Source organism: Amborella trichopoda, chromosome 4 (assembly GCF_054954075.1).
Source record: "Amborella trichopoda isolate Santa Cruz 75 chromosome 4, AtrichopodaSantaCruz75HAP2 v2.0, whole genome shotgun sequence".
NCBI lineage: Eukaryota > Viridiplantae > Streptophyta > Magnoliopsida > Amborellales > Amborellaceae > Amborella > Amborella trichopoda.
Genome location: NC_142339.1, coordinates 49,847,876 through 49,873,837, shown reverse-complemented (window position 1 = coordinate 49,873,837; position 25,962 = coordinate 49,847,876). Strand labels below are relative to the sequence as shown.

The 25,962-nt window shown below is 33.3% G+C and overlaps 1 protein-coding gene across 1 annotated transcript; it reads left to right on the top strand.

The window, feature by feature from the left end:
* The first annotated feature begins 18,566 nt into the window (after positions 1-18,566).
* On the top strand, positions 18,567-25,962 carry HYD1 (C-8,7 sterol isomerase). Its single transcript, XM_088865486.1, has 4 exons — positions 18,567-18,842; positions 19,782-19,928; positions 20,074-20,182; positions 25,480-25,962. Exons 1-4 carry the CDS (start codon positions 18,695-18,697, stop codon positions 25,733-25,735), a joined length of 660 nt encoding a protein of 219 aa, XP_088721612.1. The 5' UTR covers positions 18,567-18,694; the 3' UTR covers positions 25,736-25,962.

The window sequence follows — 25,962 nt, the reverse complement described above, 5'->3', positions numbered from 1 at the left end:
CCCTAAGAAATCCTAATCTTATTCAAAGCCTATAAAAAATGATTGTCTCTACCAAAAAAAAATCTATACACCTTATCTTTCTATCTCTCTTTCTTAAAAAAGTTTATCTCCCTCATGTTTGATCTCTCTCCCAAATTGTGAAAGAACCTAAAGAACCTAAAAATTTATGGAGTTCTTCTCTCCTATCTCTCAAAAATTTATCACCTACAATATTTTACTTTACAAAAAATACTAACATTTGGCAAACAATGAAAAAGGAGGAACAACAAGCCCCAATCATCATTGATATGTTGACGGAATTCGGTTTGGTATTATTAAGTTTACTTTAAAAAATTAATGCATGAATATATTTAATCATATCAATTTTTTAAACCAACATACTAGATATACCGATGCCTATGTAACAGTAGTTTTTTTAAAATTTGTACTTCTTGAGTGCGAAATAGTTTATTTATTATTCTAACGAGTTGCATGCAAATATGCATTGGGAGGTACGATCTTCATCAAGAATTACTGTCTCATTGTTGGTGACACCAATAGTTTTTTTTTTTCTTTTTTTTTTTTACTTTTTGGATAATGAAGTTGTGATTATTTGGTCTTTTAGTTCTTTTTATTACGAAAATCCTGTATATATATTTTTTTGCTGTGTAGAGAATTGAGGGGCAATGATGGAAATTTAATTTTAAGAAGAAGATGATGGGCTAAGATTCAATAGTGATTAGGGTGAGCATTGGTTTTAAGGTTTCCTTAGATAAATATGTTGAGTGTTAGACAAGAAAAAGAGAAAAGGTAAGAACTATATTTTTGGTTTATAATAAGTTATTTTTATAATGGAATCCCTTGCAAATACAAATAAAAAGTAAATCATAATTTTTCTATTTTAAAATTTTATGATTTATTTTATTTCTCCATGTGTTCTACTTTAGTAGCTCTTAATACGAGAAAAAGAGGAAAAAAATATACTAGAAAAAGAAAACTAGAATATACTCTCTTTCTAAGTTTATAAGGGAGTCCACCCAAAACATCTTTTTACAAGAGCTAAAAATCATTCTTCTTCTCTTATGTGTCTTTGTCCAACACTTAAGTATTTATTAAAAACCTTAAAATCCTAACATGAATAAATAAACATTAACCACTATTAAATCATAGTACTTTATCTTCTCAAAATTAAATTTCTGCTCTACTCGTTAATTCTCTAGCATAAGAAAGAACACATGAATATCTTAAGAAAATAAAAAACCTAAATGACAATTATTACAATTGTAGTCTCCTAAAAACTAGAAAACTAGTTGGGAGAAGCCCGACCTTAATCTTGTTGCATCTTTTAGCAGCCTTTTGAATATTTGGTGATGGAGTCTCTACTGTTCTCCTTAGCACTTTTTTACTTTAATGAACCAATTAATAAGACACTTAATTTGCAATTTGTAGTAGAACTATTGATTTCAATCCTATTCTTGGTTTCTATTTCGAGCCCCTTTGACAATTCACTCCATTTAAGAAAACTTCTACCAAACTCTAGAACCCAAGGAGATGACCTTGATACTGAGATTACATGGGTCTTTTACATATATCATGGTTCTTGTTTGAAAATTTACTCATTTCATGCAGGAGTGCCCGCCAAAGTCGGATGAGGTGCTTGATTGAGATTTGATGCCAAATCTACCAAATTACAAGATCCTCTTCTCGATGATTGGTATTTTGTAGTCGATGCAACCATTGATTTATTTCATTGATATTTACTCAAAAAGTTTTTCATGGTTCGATTTATATTCTTTTTAATTTGTTGATTCACAACTTCTATGATATGTCATATAATATATAGATTGTTTATAAAGAGACCATTTATCTTTTGTACATGGAGGTCACAATCATTCTTGTCCCTTAAATTTCAAAATGGGTGATGGTAAGAGTACCATTGACTAAACACAAAGTTCCCGAAAAAAATTCTCAAACTTCGTTACTCACCTCAAGCCATCCAATTCGACATCTAATGAGTTAGAATAATTGTGACATCTATGTACAAATGACAAATTGTCTCTTTGTAGAAAATCCCAAATATATATCTCTTAATGTAGGAAAAAGGGAAAAAATAAATTAAATCAAGAAAATAAAAATAGAAGGTTAAAGAATATACTCTCTAGCATGGGTCATCAAAGGAAAAAAGATCTTTTTGCAAGAACTAAAAACTAATTTTTATTCTCTCTTTTCCCCCTACAGTGCTTACAAATCTATTATATTTATATATTAAGCGAGAGGAGATGCTCGGTTATTCTTTCGCCATATGCCCTTTTTTATTCCATAATTGCCCTCTCTCTCTCTCTTTCTCGAAGAAAGATCCACACACATATTTTATAGGTTAATTAAATTTGAGAGAGAGAATGAATACGTACAAGATATTAGTTACACTAATATTTTTTATCATATTAAGAAAATCAAAGAATTCATATCAAAAATAGAAAGGGGAGCATTTTGATCATGTTAAGAAAATCAAGGAATTTGTGTTAAGAAAATCAAGGAATTTGTATTAGAAATAGAAAGGGGAGCATTCCACATATTTTGCTTTTCCTAAAATCTCTCTCCCATTATCTCCCTCTGTACGGTTTCTCTATGTGATAAAAGGGAGCATTTTGATCATGTTAAGAAATGAAGGAATTCGTAAGACAAACAGAATGGGGAGCATCATATATATTTTGTTTTCCTAAATTCTCTCTCCCATTCTCTCCCTCTCTATGGTTTCTCTATGTGATACTGGTCTCATGGCTCCTCTACAACCTTCACCTACATTGGAATTTTGCCTTATGCCTTTAATGGTAAAAATTTTATAATTTTTTTTCCAGCCTTTAACATTGAGACTGTAGAATATAAAAACATCAGCTTCACTGTTTGGAATGTTGGTGGCCATGAAATGGTATGAATTCATTAATAATCTGTCCCGTGTGTCACAGTTTTCGTAATGGTCGCAATTTATGGTTTCAAATGTATATGATGATCTTGCTTAAATGTCTACATATTTATCTTTAAGACGAATATGTAGAATAAGCTCTGAAAATGGTTTTTTATTAATTATTACTACTGATCCATTCTTTTTTATTGCTGTTATACTGTGGTGTTTGTTATTTTTGCTTTGCGGATGGTACATGTGGAATGGGCCTGAATCTAACATTTTATTTTGGATTAGGAAAATTGATTTACAGCATGGTTTTTGTGGTGTATGCTTTCTATAGATCCGACCTTTGTGGAGGCACTACTTCCAAGGTCTTATATTTGTTGTGGACAGCAATGACAGAGATCGTATTGAATGAGGCATTTTAAACAATATTTTTTCAATGCATGTTTTAGCAATGTTTTATGTTTCTTATGATATTAAATTTAGCAATTCATGCAATTGATCTGGGTATTTAACCATTTTCAATTTGATAATCCTCACGAGGCATATAGGTTGGCAGTTTGAGTCCTTGTACGCAAGTTGATAATTGTATATATCACAAGCCATAGGATAACTGAAAATATTTTTATGTAGAATAATTTATTTGGAATATGTCTTATTGTCCCCCTGATTCAATATTATTATCTTCCTCTCTCTCATAGCAACATCTCTCAACATGGACTCTCTCTGTCAAATTGGTCTAAAACGTATGCAGTTTTTTTTTCCAATGTGGTCTTCCTCTAATGCCCAACCTTAATAATTTATGCTTCTAACTTGATTTTAAAAATGAATTAATTTTGATTTTAGGTTAATTAAGTAATTAACTATTTTTCAATTTTAGGTCTATTATTGTTAATTTTGATTTTCTAACATTGTTCTTCCCTATGGCTTACCTTTTATGTTTTTATCTAGCTGACAAATAACATAATTTACAACTAGAGGTGAGCTTATTAGTAGTTTTTTAATTTCCTATTTCATTGCAATAATTTTTCTATGACATTTTCAATGAGTACATTTTCCCCCTATCCTCCACATGAGTTGGAATGGTTGAAAAATGACAAGCTATTAAATTGTTGATAAAATAGGAAATTCTCTATGAGCATAGATGCATACTATAAGTATATCCCTAAACTTTATTTTCCTGAAACTATACCTCTATGTGTGTGCTAAGCATGTTAATGTTTCAATTTTCCTTGATTCCCATCAAATTGCAAAGGAAATAGAAGTTACAAATAATAACTCTTCAAAGGCATAAGGCATCACAATTGGGTAGGATTTGCTTTCTCCGCATAAGATCAAAACCTTGATTTATTTTTTTTATAAATATATTCACTAATTTAAAGTTGAAATTATAATATATTAGTAAATTTATTCTTCTTTTTGGTAAATTATAATATACTATCTAAAAATAATAATATTAATACAAATAGATAATGTTTTTAGTATTTTTGTAATTAATATAATCTAAATTATAATATATTAGTAAATAGATTATTTCTTGCCAAAAAAGATTTGTCGTCTAAAAGTACAAATAGTTATAATTTATTATATAAAAATCTAAAAATAATATAAGACAACATATTTCAAATTATAACATAATGATAAATATATTCTTTTCTGTAAAATAATATCATAATTTTATTTTACCTTTTTTTGTTTTTTTTGCAACTTCTAACATCGACAACGAAATTGGAAAAAAATTCAATAATATCTAAGGCCATGTTTTATTGATAATATTTTGCAATAATAAATATGTTTCAATTATTAATATTAAATATCACGTGCAACACACTAATCTATAAAAAAACCTTAAAATCCTAGCTGCCACATAATAAATATTAATGACTATTAAATCCTAGCTCCTCATCTTTTCATAATTGTATTTTCAACTCTGCCACTTAGTTCTATAAATCGACATAAAAGCTTGGATATGGAACTTGCCAAATGCCAACTCATTTCAATATTGAGAGGTAACTTTGATGTATTATAATAACTCTTAAGCCTAAGAATTTATGAACAAAAAAAAAAATGTTCATAAATAATTGAGAAAAAAATCCAAAACAGTTATTTAAAAAGTGAGCATAATTTATGTGCAAAACTGAGGAATTCATTATAATAAAATTGTAAATCAGTACTATTTCCAATCCATAAAAATTCATCTATTTTTTTTAAAATTCTTATTCAATAATTTACATCTTATTGAAACTTAAATATACTAATTTTAAATCATTTATAGTTAAAATTATAAATATTTAAAAATAAAGAAAGAAAGAAAGCTAGCTTTTTACTATTTTATCAATTGTTTGAATCTATTATTGTGGCATAAGTGTTATTTCATTATACATGATAATTTTATGTTATTTAATAATATCTATAAATAAAATAAATATATTATATTGTATATTATTAAATAATATCTATAAATAAAATAAATATTTTATTTATTCAATAAGATAATGCTAATGATAATAATAGTGGTGATGGTGACATATTAACAATTATTTTTTAAATAAATTATACCATGTGCAACACACTCGCATAACACTAGTATTCGCTAAACCGCCAATTTATTTGTATTTGAACCCCTCCTTGACATTGGTATTTGTACAATTTATTGGGTCTCGAGAGTAAGATATCTGTAAACCAAAAAAACGAGCTGATTTTCCTTTTATTGAATTATTCATTAATAAAATAGGCCAACATCATGGGTATGTGAGTGTGAGTGTGTATGTGTATGTGTGTGTATATATATATACTTTTGATCAAGGAGGTCACACTCAATATTTACTGCTAAATTTGAAATTGGATGGATGAGGATGTGTCATTGTTTGGGCACAAAGTCCAAAATAAATTTTTTTGAATATTGCGACACACTTTTATCTATTGGATTTTTACATTTGTTGTTAGAAGTTGATTGTACACTCCTTGTACCAAATATTAATGGTTTCATAGTATACGACTTATATATATATATATATATATATATATATATATATATATATATATATATATATATATATATATATATATATATATATATATATATATATATATATATATATATATAAAGATACTACAAAACGCTTATATGTGAAAATAAACAGTGATTTCACCCCTCATTATCGTCCAAAATTCATCGCATGGGTAGTGTTTCATTTTTTTATTTTTATTTACAAATCGGAATGACTTGAAATTTGGAGCATGTGTTCATCAAAAATAGACGAATCTATGAAAAATATCAAAAAAATATTTTACATGAAAAAAATTGACCAAAATACCCACGAAAATTTTCAAGGGTATTTTGATCAATATTTTTTTACGAATTATTTGTTTTATATTTTTATTAGGTACGCATCACTAAGATGTATATATACTCCAAATTTAAGGTCATTACAATTTTTAAAAAAAATAATGAAAAATGAAACACTACCGAACAATTGTGACCGTACGATGAACTTTGGACGGTGATGAAAGTAGACGAAATTACTGTTCATTTTCAAATATAGGCGTTGGAAAGACTTTTTCATATATATATATATATATATATATATATATATATATATATATATATATATATATATATATATATATATATATATATATATATGAAAAATGTTGAGATTAGCCCACTAGCTCATATGAATAGATATGTTCATATGAATCCAATGGCCCAGATTGAATCTGGGCCGATCACGATCTTATTTCATGTTTGAATTTTAATATTTTTTATACTAATCCAAATAACTTGAAATTTTAGGCGTGCATTTTTAAAAAATAGAATAATCTAATAAAAATATCAAACAAATAATTTGTAAGAAATATATTGACCAAAATACCCCTGAAATGTTTTGTGGGTATTTTGATCAATTTATGTTATGCGAAATATTTTTATTAAGTGTAGCTTGATGAGAAGAATACACGTCTAAAATTTCAAATCATTTGGACTAGTAGAAAAAAAATATTAAAATTCAAATACAAAATGAGTTCATGACCGTTAGAGCGGCTCAGATTCAATATGAATCGTTGAGCCCATATATTCATATGAGCTAGTAGGCTAATCTCAGCATTTTCATATATATATATATATATATATATATATATATATATATATATATATATATATATATATATGTAAATGGAAGACACTTACATACGCCTTTAGGTGAAGTTCTACAGTACTTCACCTATGGCCCATCACACTTCAAAATCCATCATATGATCACGACTATCCGATATTGTTTGAATTTTAATAATTTTTTACAAATCATATTTATAAGAAAATTGAGGCATGTTTATATATTACCAACTTGCATCAAAATAAACTATTAAAAAAACAATTGTCAAAAAATAAAATAACAAAAATATTCTAAAACATTTATAGAGGTATTTTGGTTATTTTTATCATCTGAATCATTTATTCTATATTTTATTCAAGTGCACTTCACTGAGGAAAACCCACTTACAAATTTTCAAGTTGATATGTGATGTTCTAAAACATTCATGGGGGTGTTTTGGTTATTTTTTATTAGGTTTTTATATGCTTAACAACCCCACAACCACTTTTTTAACCTCCTTATCCTCATATTATTAGAAGCCAAAGCCTTTGTACAAGCATACAAGGCTATTCTGGACCTTTACTCCAAAATTTTAAAAAATGATAATAAAAATGAGGGAATTTCGAATTTGAAAGGTCTTTCCCTCCCCATCATGTCTGTCTCTATGCTTTGTCCTCCATCTCTGTCACGACCTTTATCACGCACCTTGCAATAGGAGTGCATTGTGTATCGGTTGAACACGCCATTTTTGGTTTGAAAACTAAATGGAGATCCTATAGGGGTATATTGGTTGTAGGGTGTTTTCCATTGCAGCTATAACCTGTCAATTTGTACAGCCTGATGGGGATATCTTTCTGTTTAACCATGTTTGTGCAGGTTTGATGAAGCTTCAATGTCTATTTGAGGTTGTCCTATATTTTGTTAGTAACAAAATTTGGGGCCATGATTTGAGATTCTGAGAAAGCTCATTATTCGATGGCAAGACTGCTCTCAAAATCTGGGTTTTGAAAACTTTACTTGGGGGATTAAGGAGACAAAATCAGATCTTATTCCCTAAATCTGTCATGAAGACTGCACAGCCGGTCATTTTTTGGTCTTATGCAAAACATTTTTTGGGTAAGTAGATGGGTTATCTTTTGGTGAGAATGGAGTAAGAGACAACATCATGAGGCTCAGCAGTACTACATCTAATGCCTCAGCCCATTCTCAAAACATAGTCATTAAAAATTTATAACCATTAACTCAATTTATTGCTTGATTCATTAAACCCTCTGCAATTGTTGACTTGTTTGTAAACCTTTGGTTGGATCCAATGCATATTGCAAAGTACTTAAAATAAATTTCTTAGAGGCACCAATGGAGAAGCCACCGCAAGATTGTTACTGAGTGGGAATTTATGTTCATTAATGGTGAAAACTGTTGGGTCGCTAGGGCATATGCTCATACAAACGTTAAAAACTTCACTTAAAACTCCAATATTATACCATTTCACTGGGATTACAGTAACATATAAATACTTTCAACTCACAACAACCACAAAAGAAAAAATACAAAACTCCGAATTAGGCCCCAAGTAGTTCCACTCAAAACAACATAATGAGATTGGCCATTCATCAACAAATTACATATAAAATCAGCCCATTATATAAGCAAATGAATAACCCAAATTACATAAGATTCAAATACATCAAATTGGCCTAATCTCAATTACATAAACAACATGAAAGTAGTGCACAGTCTCTAGTTCATGGGAACACTTTTTACATGCCGATTAAGGTCTTAAACACAACCTCTTGAATAACTCAATCTGATAGCAGGATGTGAATGATCTAGCATAATCCAAATTGAAGGAAAGCTTACTTCTTAAAAGCAAAACTCAAATAATCCCCAAGAAATTAAATCAAACTCATGCATGTACAAAATAAAGATGTAGCATAGTTTGGCCCATGGAGCATGGAATACTTAATAAGGTCCAACAGAAATTTTAGTTATAATAACCCCTTATAAAAACTCACTTTTAGAATGATAGGGAAACAATTATCTTGTTGTTATATAGGTCACAAATGTAGAAAATTACCACAAAGAAAACTATGCCAAAGGGTTAGAAAAAGAGGATCAAATCAATGCATAGATTATCTAGTCAATGTAGGATCAAACAAGGAAATGGGGGGTGTGCCAAGTTTTTCTCTATTCTAATTCTCTCTCTAACTCTCCAAATGGGCCGGTGTAACAATCCTAAAATTTCAAAAAAAAAAAAAAGAGAAAATATGCTTATAAATAGGTGATATTCTGTTTGAGTATGATGGTCCTTGGGGACCATCACTGTTTTAAAAAACTTTTGCTTTGGATTAACTTTTGGTTTGCCTTTACTTTTTTTTCCTTTCCCCGCTTTTGCCTCCTGCTTGCAGCTGGCAGCGTCCTTTAGCGGACGTGGTTTTCGTACGATAAAAGTCTGCTTTTAACGCGACACCTCAGGTATGAGGTAGAGCGTGAGAAAACAATATAATATTATGTTATAAGAATTTAAATAGGGGATGTGAGCACTCCCACCCTAAAACAAAATTTTGAGATCTCTCTCTCTGGTCGAAGCACATTGAACTTCTCTCTCGAACCGAAATTTTTATCGGAGCTCCCTCTCAAATAATTGTGGGTAAGTGACATCGTCTTCTTGAAAAATAGTCTGTTTTTAATAAATAGTGATATTTCCGTCTAGGATCTTTATTTTATCAGTTTTATGTATAAGTGACCTCATTGTCTCAAAAAATAATCCATTCTTTTTAAAAATGAAATGAAATAATTATTTCTGCTTATTATCATGAATTTTAGGCGCGATAAATTTTATGCGCACGTGACCTCATTATCTTGAAAAATAATCTTTTTAATAAAAATTGTGATATTTTATCTATGTTAGAAATTTTGAATGCTGTAAATTAGAAAAATAAATTTATTTATTTTTCTTGTCTATTGTTAGAAATAAATGTGATATTTTTGCTTTTAGTAAAATTGTGATATTTCTTTCTACTGTTTTGAATATTTAGACATTGTAAAATTCCTGTGCAAATGACTGCCTTATTATTTAAAAATTGACATTTTGCAATTGATTATAGTATCGTTGTGAAATGTTTATTTGCAAATTAATATCCCATAAATTGTGATAATTCATTCTTGAATTTTTATAAGAGTTTTTCTATACATATTAAATTGGCAATTATGCTAGAATGCCTTTACAAACTGCTACCTTTCTAAATTTGAGCCCAAAATATTTGATTGGTTATTTTTGAAATGTTATTGAAAGTGACCATTATTAATGGTTTTAGTGAAATTCATATTAGTGATTTCAGTGATATGTTGAGATATTTGCTGCTTTCGAATGTTTAAAGAGATTTAGAAATAATTTAAGTATGCAAGTGGACTCATCCGGTTCGCCGGTGAGGTATACGTGGACCTATCCGGGACGCCGGTAGAGATTAAGTGGACTCATCCGGTACGCCGGTGAGGTATAAGTGGACCTGCAGGGATTAAGTGGACCTATCTGGGACGCCGATAGGGATTAAGTGGACCTATCAGGACGCTGATGGGGTATATAGGTGACCTACTTGGGACGCCAGTAGGGTATTTTATGAAATCTTTTGAATTATGCATTGACGCGTTAAAGTGTTATGTGCATTTCAATTATTCGGATTATACTTAATTATGCATTTTTTTTAAAGTGAACCTGTTAATTTATTTCTGTTAATAGATCTCATTTTGGAAAATATTGATATCTTTCAACCATGATTATTTTTAGGATTATGATGATCACTTACTGAGTAGCCAAACTCATCAAACTATGGTAAACATTTTTCAGGATAACTGCGGTTTCATTTGTGTCCTCGTCAAGATCAACTTTGGGAAGATATTGTAGTTTTGCTTAAACTTTTTTTTTTTACTTTGTAAGACCTCGCCACTGTAAATTTGTCCTATCAATAGATGTATATATATTTTGTCTGTCACATCTCGGGGTGTGACAGCCGGTTAGGGTCTTTGTTTTCTCTTTCTCTTAATGTGAAAGGTGATTTTGGAGTTAAGGGGTGAGGGGTATGTACAGAAAGAGGCTAGGTTTTTTAGTTTATTATTAAATCTAGACTATTTATTTAGAGTTTCAAGGGCTTGGAGAGAGATGTTTAATCCGAGCGTTCCAATCCACACTTAGCTATCATGATGTGTAGCTTAGATTTGTCCACCATTATCCTCATGTGAAAGTTAGTACTGTAAATTCTCAAGTGTTTAATTTAATTTCAAAATGTAAGAAAAATGCATTATCTAAATTACCCTTACCATTTTCAATAAAGTGGAAGGAGAAACCTTTATGAGGGCAACACGCCTCAAATCTCTACAAAAATACTCTCTCTAAGTTTAAAATGAATTTTGAAATTCAAACGAGTTTCTCACTCTACACATCACCCCGTAACAGACGTGGAGTCAGCCTTGGCCTTACCTCGTGCTTGATCCTCATAGGGGCCCAACCCTTACCAAGCCAAAGGGGCCTTGGCCCTAGCCTTGTCCAGGCCAGACCACGCTACATATAAAGAGAAAATAAATAAAGGAAAAGCAAAGAAAAAAGAGGGTTGGGGTCAGGCTGACTCAGGCCCGTCCTATCATGGCCGGGCCCATTATTGTCTTGGTCTTCTGGCCACATTTTGTGGCCCAGGCCTTAGTTTTTTAGGGTCGGGCTGTCCAGGGCGGGCACTCTGCCCATTGCCAACCCTAGTGGCCCATTGGCCATTTAGGCCAAATGGTTTGTGCCCTTAAGTGAAATTAAGCCCCAACAAAAGGCAAAAGTGGAATACTTGGCCGAAAAGTTTTTTAGAAATTTTTCTAAGAATTTCCAAAGGATATTTTTTATATTTTGCAGCATTTTCTATCAATGGAAAGGTATTTAAAAAATACATATTATGGGAATTGGAATCCTTAAGGAGCTTTCTCTCAATTACTTAGGCACTCCACTCAACTAGGTCTATAACCCCCAGTCGCTTTCTCGAGACTAGCCCAATGAGACCCATGACCCATAGTCCCTAGTAGAGGCTTTATGCTTGGCCCATCAAAGCTAATCCAATAGGTGGATGAGTCCCCTACTTAATGTGAACTGAAGGTGGTTCCCCGAGGACATATATTCTTGAGATACGAATCTCTCTCTAACACATGCCCATGGGTGAGGGCAGCTATCTATTTTGTGATTGTTTATGTACATGTCATAAGTAGGATCATGGTCAGATATTTGACTCATGTCTTCTCAAAGCTGGTCCTTCTTACATTATGTTGAGTCACACACTATCAAAATCACAATGCATGTCCAAACACATATACACCATCACAATGCCTTGGCTCATATCGATCATGAAGTGATCTCACCAACCCTAACCAAGGGAAAACCTCCAAACCTTTTTTGATATTCTGCCTCCAAAACTAACCTCATGATCTGGGGTTTAGTGACTCTCCATACACCAACTTTGAATCCCAGTTCGTGTAGATCCAACTAGTTTTGGGTCCTCAATCACTCCCCTTATGACCAGAAACCATAGAAAATATTGATGTAAAGGCCTTGAATGGCCACAATCCCAACAAAAACATCCTATATTTTGAAAAAAAAATGGTGAAAGCCTTGTGGTTTCCCTATATTGCATCCCCATGCCAAAGTAATCTTGTGTATTTTGCTTTTTATGTTCTATTTTATTTTCTTTTTTTAAGGTTGATGTAGGGCATGTTGTAATACCATGGGCAATGCATTGTTTAAATTATTTTATTTTTTAAGTTTGTTTTCTGGATGTGTAGGCCTTGTTATGATACCATGGACAATGTATATATTTTTTTTAATCGACAAATTTGAACACATTCCGCAGGTACACAAGTGAATGCCATATGGAAACTCCAAATGAAACCATGCTTGTCGATTCGATTGCATAGCTTTAGTAAGAGAAAACCCATGGCAAACAGTTCCTAGTAATTTAATTTCATAGAACATTGGAAAATATTTTCGACTTATGAAGAATGTCTATGAATTTTATTATCAAGGCATGGGGGTTCTTAGTTTGTCGTCAACGAACAATTGGAAAATAAGGTGATGAGAATGGAACTACTAAAAAATATTACCCTTGCCATAAGGTGGGCCACATAACAAATAAAAAGTTGCCTGAAAATCAAGGAGAAATGGATTGATCATTAAGGTGATGCAATTGTGGAGCACATACGAGCATTGCAGAAGTCAGCAGATTCATCAAATCAAATGCATTCCCCTACAAAACCCACCTTAGAAATGGATTTCAAATCGAATCTCAGCCACGCTGATCATGAATCTAAAAACTAAAATAAAATAAATAAAATGATAATCTCTTTTTCTGAACACCTTTCATTCTTATTTCTAGTAGAGTCAGCATGTTTGATATCTATGTTAAAGATGGGTGTTTGATGCATCCGAAGATGCAATTCTTGAGTAATGTCCTGCATCAAACACTTAGCACTCTGTGCACATTCCTGCAGCCGTTTGCAATATCCTCTTGAGGGGGCAAAAGACCCTACCAAAGTTCATTTCAAAAGCTTCCCCCCACTCTCAGTTTATTCTTCGACACAATTAACCTCATTTTCGTTATGCTTTAATAAGTGTTTGTGACGGTGTTCTTCTTCCCGCTCTTTCCCAATCTTCATTTTCCGGCATCTGGTGTTGGGACCTTACAAAAATCCGAATTTCTTCTCTTTGGGTTTGCTTCAGTTTGTGTCTTGTTCCTCTATCTTCTCTCCAAATTCTCTCGCCTTCCTTTCACTCATTCCATTCAGCCATTATTGGCTACCGGTCTCCACATGCCATGATGGCCGGAGTTTGTGACACACATTTGCTAGCACAGTCCCCTTCATAATCTTGGGGTTTGTGGTGATTGCCTGACATGATTATCGGGAAATTGCAGTCATTGTCCGGCATGGCTCCTTTCGAGTTGAAACGTAGCACACACTGGCAAGGGTTGTCACAAAAATCCAGGCACATCCGGTGATTTACTGCAAGTTGCGGCAATCGCGAAACATTTTTTCGGTAGATTCTCAAGAGGGAGGGTCTCATAGAATGATTACTCTTTATTCAATGCATAGTAGCTTTTAGAAGTGTTGTTTATATGAATGGGGGGAACAAGTGTAAAGTGCACCATAACGCAATTGTTTATGTGAATGGGTCGAGCAAGTACAAAGTGCATCATCAAAAGCCCTTGCATCTACGCACACATCCCATGATTCGTACACACGCTCACACTAGCTGACCTGTATCTTGGAATTATACATGAGAAATAGCACCATGATAGTAAAGTTCACGAAATCTGTAGTCCTCAAGATACTCACCATTTATTAACATAATTGACAATGATGGAAAGCGAAACAGACCTACCATTTGGGCAATGCTGAATTAGGCAGAAGTGCAAGACATGCTACATGGTAGACAAAAGCTCATTTCTCTTCATTTGGAGAACTTGAGTGGTTAGCAGTTGACGTTAATAACACTACATATTTTTACAAATAAATTATTCGAAAAAAAACCTTTTTTATTTTAAATATTTAAATAAAAAAAAAATCCTCATCTCCAGCATGCATTATTGAGTATGGAGAGTGGTGATAAGTGTATCATTCATTTGGTATAATATAATATATCTATCTCTCGAGTCTTAACTTAACAATCTCCACCCTAAATTATGGTTACAACAAATTTACTAGTTTCCTTTTAAAGGAATGAGGTTTCATTAAAGCATTGGTTTTATGAAAATAAAGTAAAGCCTCACTTCAAATCTTTATTCAAACAGCACTTTTTAGCAAAAGAAATCTCTATGATGGGTTTAAAATTAATTGAGAAATTTAAGGCCAAGCAATATTGGGAGGGGGTCAATTTCAAATGGGGAACACGTTTGTCCCAATTTACAGACGAGGTTTTTCTTTTTTTCCCAAATTATCCCCTATCCCATAAAACTGAACACCAGATATGTGGGTTTTTTGAGTTTAAATGAAAAATAGTTACCCAGTGTTCGAATTCAAATTACCTGACAGCTCTTTAAGTTTTTTCTTTTTGTAGGAATTTCTTCCGGCACTTCCCTTTTGCTTGCAACCCTCCCTCTCTTCAACATTTTCTTTCTCTAACTCAAGAACCCCTTGCTTGCGCAACGGGGAATCTCTTCTTTTTTGCTTCTTAAGTCCCTTGCATTCTTTCTCTCTCTGGAGTCTAGATTTTGCTGCAATTTTTTTGTTGCGGTCAATTGGGGGTTGGATACGAGCGGATAATTTAGGAGTTTGGGTTTAGGGTTTCAAGGTGGTTTCATGGATATGGGTTCAGCTTGAAGGCACATTAACCCTCTTTCAAAACCTATGCTTCTCTCTCTCCTTGCTCTCTAATGTAAAACCAGAAAGCAATAATATTATTGTCCAAATGACCAAAAAAAACTTTGTTTTCATATACTACAAGAAAAAAAAGACTATCGCTATGGCCACCGCAAAACCGCCAGTCTTCTCCCTCGAAACAGAGGCATTTTGACAACCCCCCAAAAACCGGTCGGATTCTGGCCAAAGCCTCGCCATCTTTAAAAATCTCACCAAAAATCCTACACGACTCGCCAAATTCCTCGGACCTCAGCTTGTGGTTAATCGTACAGCGATGAGGGCTTGGCCTGAATATACCTGCATCTCCTCCATGGAGGAAGGTGAAGGAAGCCAACAAAGCTTTTCCTTCTCTATCTAGAAGTTTCTTCACAAAGGAGCTTGATGATGGTTTTAGGGTTTGTGGTTTTCCGATGAAGACAGCGGGAATAAGTTATCAGATTCTGATAAAGTGGCTTGTGGGTCGGGCAATGTCAAAATTTGCGACCAGATTGAGGTCGATTATATACCGTGCGGTATTGTCAATGGAAGAGATGACATCGATGTATTCGGAGTCGCCAACTGGAAGGTTGCCCAACCTTTCCTATCTCGATATACGATTTTTAGATCTTATATATAGAGAGTGAAGCAGAATAGCGATTCAGAGAAATGTGATGAAGGATGGGTGCTGATTCTTAGAGAGAGAAAATACTGAAGAGAGAGAGAGAGAGGGAGGAGGGAGAGGGTTGTAGGCATAAGGGAAGTGCCATAAGAAATTCAGGCAACAAAAAAGAAGAAGAAGGGAAAATATCTCTCTGTCCCTTATTTTTAACTTCTATCGATAATGAGATTCAAGAATTGAAAATATTACTTAAAAGGAAAACGTCTCATCTTTGCTATTTTACAACCCCCTAGACCTATTTGACCATAAAAGTATGACAAAAAAAACACTAAAATGACACTTTATCCAAACTTTTTTTCTCTCTCAAAACTCCATCTCTCTCTAAAATCCAAGTTGCAAAAAAATTCCGCTGTCTACATTGTCTCTTTCTCCCCTCTAAAAATTGAGAATTCATGGTTTTTAATAACCATTTTCTGTGTTTTACCAGAAACGAGCTTCACCGCTGGAGAAGCCTTAGATCGTCTTGGGGCAGGTAAAGTGTGTCTGTTTCTCCTTGCTTCCCCATTCTTCTCCATCGAGTATTGAGTCCCTCTCTTTCTCTCTCTAAATTCTCTCTCTCTCTCCTCTGTTTTCCGACAAATACAATCTAAATTCTCTCTCTCTCTCCTCTGTTTTCCGACAAATACAAATGCTTTGTCTTGCTTTTTTTATTCTTTATCGTATTATTCTCACTTTTCCTATCACTACCTTAGCATACCACCCCTAAGGACCGCCAAAGTCACAGGAAAAATACGCTTCCCTCCTCTCCGGCCAAGGTTTATTCAGTCCCGTATAAATCAATGCGCTCTCATTCTTCGGAAAATGACCGAACTTTTAATTAGATAAATTTCCGGCCATGAAATACCTCCACCAAAAGGGCCGAAATTTACAACATAAACATTTTCGGCAAATCAATCATAATACCTCCCTTTAAACGGCCATACCATGTAAAATTACAAAAGCAATCACCAGCCCCGACATTCATAAGCGGATTCCATTAAACCGAACTGAATCCAAAAGTAATCTCGAAAGACAAGAAAATAGGGTGAAAATGGCGATCTCTCGCTTTTTCTATAGGGAAAAGAATCCGGGAAACAAAAAGGGCGTTCTTCGTTTCTGAAAAAGCTTCCTCTTGGAGCCCACTTATGGGTGAAATGAGCTCGGTTTGGTGCACAAGGTTTGGTTTTTAGGGAAAATATAGTAGATAATTTTTAGAGAGAGAGGAGAAAAAGACGATGTAAAGAGAGGAATTTATCAGCAACTTTGGGTTTGAGAGAGAGATTGAGTTTTGAGAGAGAGAAGAAAAGTTTGGATAGGGTATTATTTTAGTGTTTTTTTTGGGTCAAGATAAAAGATGGACACTTTTTGTTTACAAGTAATATTTTTAATTCTTGAGTCTCATGAGATATAGAACTTAAAAATAGGGGATAAGGGGATATTTCCCCAAAAAAAAAAAAACTTAAAGAGCTGTCGGGTAATTTGAACACCAGAAAAATGTTTTTTGTTTAAACGCAAAAACTCCATTTGTCCGGTTTTCGATTTATCGAACATGGGTAACTTGGAAAAAAAAAAGGCTAGGAGGGGGGTACCCCCATAAATTGGGACAAATGTATTCCCATTTTGAAATTGACCCCTTACGTATGTAAATTTCTCAAATCAATTTCAAACACCAACAATAAAATTTGAAACTAAAAAAATGGTATAGATCTTGTGGATCTGTGCACATTTATTTTTTGGGCGAAATAGACAATGCATATAGTTTATTACAATACACTATGTTTAGAATTTGAAATCCTATTTTATTTTCACAACTATAATTTCAAGTAGAAATGATCGGTGTAAGGGTTTTCCAAAGCACGAATTATAATGTTGGATGAGTTATGAGATGAGGTTTGCTTAGAGCTATGGCCCTATCAAACTAGTTTCCTTTAAGAAGGATAGGAAATAAGAAAAAGTTTATATAAGACGTCAATTTTATATTGTAAGAATAAGGTGCACCAAAAAAATCTACTAGAGAAGGTTGTTCTTATGTTGGAAAATCATCAAATCGATCATCTCGACCTCCGGATTTTTAGTCATGAAAAAAAGGGATTTCTAATCCTAAAAATAATTTACCTTCTAACTCACTATCTAGGCTATTTTCAGATTTTCAAGTGTTTATAAATTTGTTTGACCGCACAATTTTTAAAACTTTAAATTTTCATAAACAGGGGCAACAACACTAAAACGGCATTTTCAACGTTGTTTTGAGGTGCCCCTTACTTCAATAGTATAAGGTAAGCACCTTATACAACTCTCACCCTAAATTCAAAGCACTACTTTAGTTAAATTCAAAGCACGTGTGTTACGCCGACGGACCCGCGGAACCTTTCTACTTTTTGTTTAAAATTTTAAATACAAAGCTGTGCTACAGTGATAGACACAGCACATTCAAAATCAAATTTTACATTTTCCGGTACCTGTAAAACACCAACCGTTTTTTAGACAGCGACCATTCCGCTGTAAAAATTTTTTTACTACTTTTTCCGTGTCCCATTCATCCCCTCCTGCAGTTGACACTCTGTTTACCCTTTTGAGTTTCATATTTTCATACTCTCTCTCTCTTTCCCCCTCTGAGATTCCATCTTTTCATATTCACTCTCTCCTCTCTCTCTCTCTCTCTCTCTCTCTCTCTCTCTCTCTCTCTCTGTCATCATGGCTGAAACCTTCGTCTCTCATCCATACAACCCTCCTGATCTTCAGTTGCCTGATTACGTGCCCTGTCTTCTCCCTCAATCCACCATCGTCGGAGTTTATGGCGTAGCCACACTGCTTGTAGTCTTTACCATTTGGATCTTCTCAGGTACTCTCTCTCTCTGTAATTACCATTGTTTAACCTTGTTGCAGGTTCTTTCTCTCTCTCTCTCTCTCTCTCTCTCGCTGTATACCGGTTTTTTTACCTCTTTGAAGTCATATATTGAGATATTTGAAGGTTCTTCGTGAGTTTGTTCATGTATATGTGCCTTTGTTTTGGTATAATCCTAGCATTTTTCCTTATGTTGGGGCTTTTTTTTTTTTTTAATGATGTTTTCATTTCAATTTATATTTTATGTTTTCTAATTTTCTCAGATGAAGACCTATTCAGATAAAGATCTATTCATCTTTTGTTCTCTGATTGGATTTCAGTGTAATGCTTCTTGTTTGTAGCATGTTAGCACTATTGCATTTTGTGCGTTATTGTTATGGAACTGTGGAGTCTTTCTCTTTTAAAACAATTCTATTTTGCATATTATCAATATGCTTTGTATTTTACTTGAAAATTTTTATCTTCGTCAATTTCTTCTGCTAATAGTTGGGTCATGAAAGGTACTGGCATGGCAATTTCTCCATGTCCAGTTTGTGAACATTCCATATTATAGTCTCCAGATCTGCCTTTTCTCTTATTAATATATTCTGCTGATCAATTGATTATTTCTTCCATGTGCAATTTACGTAATTGATTGAAGGAAATTTTAAACATGATTGCATCTTCTCTTCTTCTTTTTTCACCCCTTTTTCCTATGTTTCATTTAATTTGATAACGAAAAAGCCCAAAATTTCCAACTACTTGTATTTATGTCTGAGTTAATTTAAGATGTGCAGTACCGTTTTTGCACTCGATAATTTTACCCAATAAACTTTGTTCGTTGTTCTATTTATCTATAAAGGGAACTGAGGGATGAACTAGTTGTTTCAGTATTTTTTCACTTGTTTAATCATTTGACTTATGGGGAGTCTGAGATTTGTTGTCCCTTGACTTCAGGGCGCTGTTCCAAGATCACAAAAACTGATCGGATTCTCATGTGTTGGTGGGCATTTACTGGCTTAACCCATATTGTTATTGAGGGATACTTTGTTTTCGCGCCAGAGTTTTACAAGAAGAAATCACCCTGCTACTTTGCAGAAGTTTGTATGTAATCTGATTTTTTGGCTTTCTTTAAGATCTATTGCATTTTGATGGGGATTTACGGGTTTCTTTCTATTTGGTTCAATTGGTCCTTTGATCTGTTTTCAAATTATGAAGTTTCTATTTTGTGCCTATAACAATCTCCTAGGGAAAGAATACAGCAAAGGCGATTCAAGGTATGTCGCGAGGGATTCGGCAGTTGTCACAGTGGAAGGGATAACTTCTGTGATAGAGGGTCCAGCCAGCCTTCTTGCAGTGTGAGTCTTGGCTTTCTTGAACACTGTGGAGTTTATTATGGTGTTTTGGTATTGATGTTCATCTATATGAATTCGTTGAATGTGACCTTATCATCTCTATGCACGTGACTGTCTTAAAAATATGTGAAACTTCATATTTATATTTCTTTGCTAGGTTGAGGATTGCCACAGTCCCTCAAAAATAAGTTCACTTTAACATCATTAGTAGTTTAACCTTGTATGTGTTTTCTTTGTAACTGGTGCCTCCTGGATGAGAATTATGAGAACTTTCACAATACTTTTCGACTGTTTGATCTAATGTTAATATGTGCATTAACAAATAGAAATCATGAATGTGGTGAGGGATCCTCACATATTGTTACATCATGTGCAAGGAACCCTTTATGTAAATGTATAATGATCCATTCTTGCCTTTATGGACAAGGCACCGAGGCACATATAGAAACCTAACAAATAAATATAAGAAATAATTCCCCTAAGGATCTGAAATGACTATGTCCCTTAAATCAATCTCATCAAGTCAACAAATAACTGAGAAATTACAAAGTTCATGTTTTGGCAATTTAGTTAAAATGAGCTTATTCTGTATACAATGATGGTTATGCAAACAATATTATCAAAAGTCGGAACATAACTCTCATTTGGTCATTTTTTTAAGAAATTGATGGCAGGTATCACCCCAATGTTAAACATTGGCCAGAAAATACAACCATTTGTTTACATATGCTACATTTGACATAAACAGCTAAATTGGGATCCATGGTTTGGGCTTTGGCAACATACTATAACAGGAACTTTTTGAATTTATTGAGAAACTCTTGTAGGTCAAAATGCTTGGAATGCGTAGGAGTATTCTAGTACCAATCAACGGAACCCCAACAGAGTTTGAGGTGTTAAAAAGTTTAAAGGCACACTCTTTGGCCAAAACAAGGGAATTTTAGTATCGGTCAAAAAACTAGGTTTTGAGTAATTGATCCTATTTTATCTTTGCTAATACGTGTTTTTTTTTTTTTTTTTCTTCTTTTCTTCTTTTCGTGTGTTGTGCTTTGGACTTCTGACAATTTAAAAATGGGCCTGCTCACAGTGTAGCACCTTAAACCATAGATGAAATTAGATCTATTTCTTTGATGGATTGGGGACCAAAAAACACTCCAAAACACCGGCAGTTCCTTCTACATCACAAAAATGGATCTGGAGCTCCTAAAATGCTCTAAATCTGATTGTTCCATTTTATATTAAAACGGATTTTTTAGATCATATTTTTGGTTTATCTGGTTGTAGCTGCACCAAACCATATACCTTTGAAGATGCTTAAATTTGGTTTGGACCTTTCTTCTTATTGTCTTCGATTTTTCATATTCTTTCTGACTTTACTTGGACCCGTCAATCTATATGATGAGAATTTGACATTGTGGGGATTCAATCTATTGTGATAGCAGTTGCTTTAGTGTGTTATGGGGATTCACTGCAACTTTAGTTGCTCTAGTCTTGTTGAGATGGGTGTGGATACCGTGGGCTGCTTCTTTGTCTTCTGTTGTATAGGGGAAGTCTCAAGATACCCATTTAGACTCCAATTTAGCTACAAGCTTTGAGATGATGATCACATGGGAAGTACTTGACCTAGAGAATATCAAATGATAAATACATAAAAATGTGAAGAATGGCCAAACTATTTTATTAAAGGTGATTGTCTATGTTTGACTAATGCACATGTGATTAGTTGATTGGCTTGTTACATCTAGGAGTTTTGACCTTTTGCCTTTGGTCAGCCTAATTGAATTGGTATTCTAATTTATCCTGAATGAGATCGAAACGCCAGATCGCTCAAGGATATGGTCTCTGTTATGTTGAATGTTACTGTATTATTAGCCTAGCTAGTGAGGGGAAACCCCATCTTTCTTTCTATGCTAAGGACCCTCGGGCATGAGGATTGTTTTGTCAGAACCAGGGTAGGTAAGTATGAATCCCTTGCTACATTGTATTACTCCATCAATTAAAAGTACATAATCTGGAAATGATCCATTAGACGACAAAAAGTTAAACCTGCAATGTGCTTATCCATAAATAAAAACAGCTGGACCTTCAGTGAATTCCACTTTTTGCAACCAACCGAAGAATCTCCTTGCTTCTATATATAGGATGGCCGGTTTGCATAGCTGCTCTTCAGTGTTCAGACTATAGTTTTTCTTCTTGTGGCATAAATGTCTTGGACTTCTAGCTTGTTTTTTGAGAAAGGTTCACTTTAAAGATTGGACTTAAGCTTAAGCTTGCTAATAGCTCTAACCAGTGGTTTAAAAAACGGATCGGTGACCCGGATCGGGCATCCCAAAAACCGATTCGGATCGGTGAATCGACGATCCGGATCGGGAATCGGGCCGAATCGCTCGGATTAAGCCTTAAAAAAATTCAAAAAAATTATTAAAATTCATTATAAATGTTGTTTTTTAGGAATCCAATAAGAAATGAGGGTACTACATTATTAACTTTCATTGTTTTCATCAATTTATGAATATTGAGACGTTCTTTCCCTGTATGAACTTATGTTGACCATTAAATTTACATCACAAAAAAAAAATCATAGAATTATCGTGGATTAAGTATATAATCATATATGGACTACAATAAAGAGTTGACTAATTGATGAAAAATTGGCGACTAAAATCTCGAATTGGCGGAAAACCCTAATCCGTTAAAAAAATCCAAATTATTACAGCCTAACTAACTATAATATTATATACCAACAATATTTTATAATTATTTTATTATATAAATAATAACAAATCCAAAATATTTTATAATATCATCTAATTTAAAATGTATTATTGACAACTGTAAAAAAAATAGTACACTACATGATTTATAATACAAAAATTAATAAATAAAATAAAAGATTTAGTTATCAATGTAGAAATTATTAGAATGCATACCAATTTTCTTTAATTTTTTAGGTTTCTAGAATAAATTAGTGGAAGAGATTGTTAGTTAAAAGAGAGAGATTTCAAATGGCCTCATTGTATGAATCCTATCTTTAAATTAATATTACTAAATTTATGTTAAAGACCATCATGTTACAAAAATAAGAAATATAATTAGACCATTTATTCTTAGGTTGTATGAAGAAATACCTTTTAGTTTTTTGACAAGAAATACTTATTGTGTTATCTTTTATTTTTTTTTAAAAGAAAAATATGATACTTGTTGATTATCTTTGTTTTTTTTTTTGACAAAAGAAGAAGATGTTGTACTACCTTTTTTTTGGCTTGTTGTCTTACTTTTTATTTTTTTTTAGAAGAAAAATAAAAAAAATGATGCTGCCAAAGTACATTTTATTTTTTTATGCTTTTTGTTTTATTTTTTTTACAAGAAATACTTGTTATATTAACTTGTATTTTTTTTACAAGAAAAATAAAAAAATGTTGTATTATCTTTTTTATCTTTATCTTGAAAAGCCTTTTATTTTTTATTTTTTTGATTTTTTCAAACAGTATTTTCTGCCTTTGTTTATGTTTTTGACAACAAATTGTATTTTTTTTACAAGAAAAATAAAAAAATATTGTATTATAGCTTTATCTTGAAAAGCCTTTTATTTTATATTTTTTTTATTTTTGTATAACAGTATTTTCTGCCTTTGTTTATTTTTTTGACAAAAATTTTTTTTTTTTTTTTTTTTGTTGAGCTCTAAGTGGTTTGAACTCAAAAAATTTTTTGTTGTGCCCTAAGAGGTTCAAACTCAAGACATCCACCGAAAAATCGGTACTGTCAACCAACACAGCCACGTTGCCTCAAGTGTTTCTATTAGCTCCTGTAATAATATATATTCCATCATTTTGCTTTAATGATTTTTTGTAGGAATTATCCCACATCGAAGGATGAGTGTTGCTTGGTTCTCTATAAAGTCATGTGTAATAGACACTCCATTGCGCATTGCGCGTGAAGGAAAGTGAGGGGGCAGACGTGAGGTGAGTTACCACGTGTGGCCACATGTTGCTCCCATTATGCGGCCACGTGTGCCACGTGTCACTCCCTTGAGGTGACCGCATGTAAACCCAAAAAATACAGGTTTTTTCGGTGGGACTCGCGAATCACTATTGGGAATCGCCCGGTTCTCTCTGGACACGGGCGATTCCCGGTTTTTTCGTGGAACCGGCTCGGCAGTAGACGATTTCCGAGTCGAACAGGGCGAGTCCGGCTCGACTCGGCGAGTTTTCAAACACTGGTTCTAACTGATACATTTGCCACTTAAAGATTTATGCTTTACACAATAAGGGAATAGATTGCTCCTTCTAATTCACTTATTACTTAATGTCCTGAAAAAGGTAGAGTGTGTGTTCCATATGGCTTTAATTATCTCTACAAGTACAACATCTTAGGCGAGCAAACAAACCACCTCTAGGTTTGCAAGCTATGCACAATCCCCTTCTAGAAAATGCGACCAAGTCATGACAAGTTTATATACTATTTGGAATTATGGATCTCTCCCTGAATCCGAAACATGGATATTATTCATGATGAATAAAATATCCCTCAAGCTAAACATTGATGCCAAACTTGCCCAAGTTACCAAATTATCTTTCATGGATAATTTGTTTTGCAAGCATCCCCTTTGTTTCATCTCTATCCCATATTTAAGTGAAAATCTATAAACAATATGTAGTCATTATATACACGTATTAGCTCTTCTTTGACATTCCATCTTAAAGCATCCCCAAATACCCTAGCAAACTAACCAATGACCTCAGGAAACAAGTCAAGGGCATGAACTGGTTTTAATGCAACCAGAATCGCAGATTCGAATGTGACTAGCACTGTGTGGGTGGTGCAGAGTCAAAATGAATACCAGAATGGGAAATATTTTTTGTTGGCCAACCAAGTAACTCTCTTATTTCATTTCTCAATGAGAAAAATCGATTAGATTGATAACAATGCAACACCAAGGCGGTTTATGGCCAACCTTGTATATGGATTTTGTTGGCTCCTTTGGTCATTCATGTAATAACTATTAGATCTAATTATGTGGTTAACTAGTGCAGATTATACACATATATATTGTCGCTGGTTCGTTGGAGTGACAGGATTATGAATCATTAATTTTAAAAAAAAGACAGGATTATGAATCATTGCTGATAAGATTAACAGCCAGCAATTCCAGTAATGGTGTTTGGTTTTGATAAGCTGAGTTCTCTAGTTTTTGCAAATTTTATTGCTTTCTCATCACTCATTGTTTTTGTTTATTAATAATTCACACGCTGAACAAATTGTCTTGTATAACCTGTGACTTTAATGTCTCATTGAAGCAGATATGCTATAGCATCAAAAAAGCCATACAGTTATACTCTTCAACTTGCAGTCTCTCTGGGGCAGTTGTACGGGGACCTGGTCTATTTCATCACGGCGTACTTGGAAGGCGATAATTTCTCAGCGAGTCCTTATTATTTCTGGTTATACTATGTGGGCGCAAATTGCTCTTGGGTTGTTATACCCACCCTCATAGCAATCAGGTCCTGGGGAAAGATAAGTGAAGCTTTCATCCGGCAAAAGAGTAAAAAATATTGAGATCAGTTCGGAAGTTTGTGAAGATTTTGCCCTGCAAAAGAGCAAAAAACACTGATAAGTTAGGATTTTTTCTAGTTTTCCCCAAATGGGCAGTTCAGGCGTTTTATTTTGTACTATATTTTTTATGATTGCTATGAATTGTTTTTGAGAGGCTAATCCAAGGATTTTGGTTGCATGGTGTAGTTCATCTTTTGTACTAATGTGAGTGGAAGTGTCGGTTTCTGGTC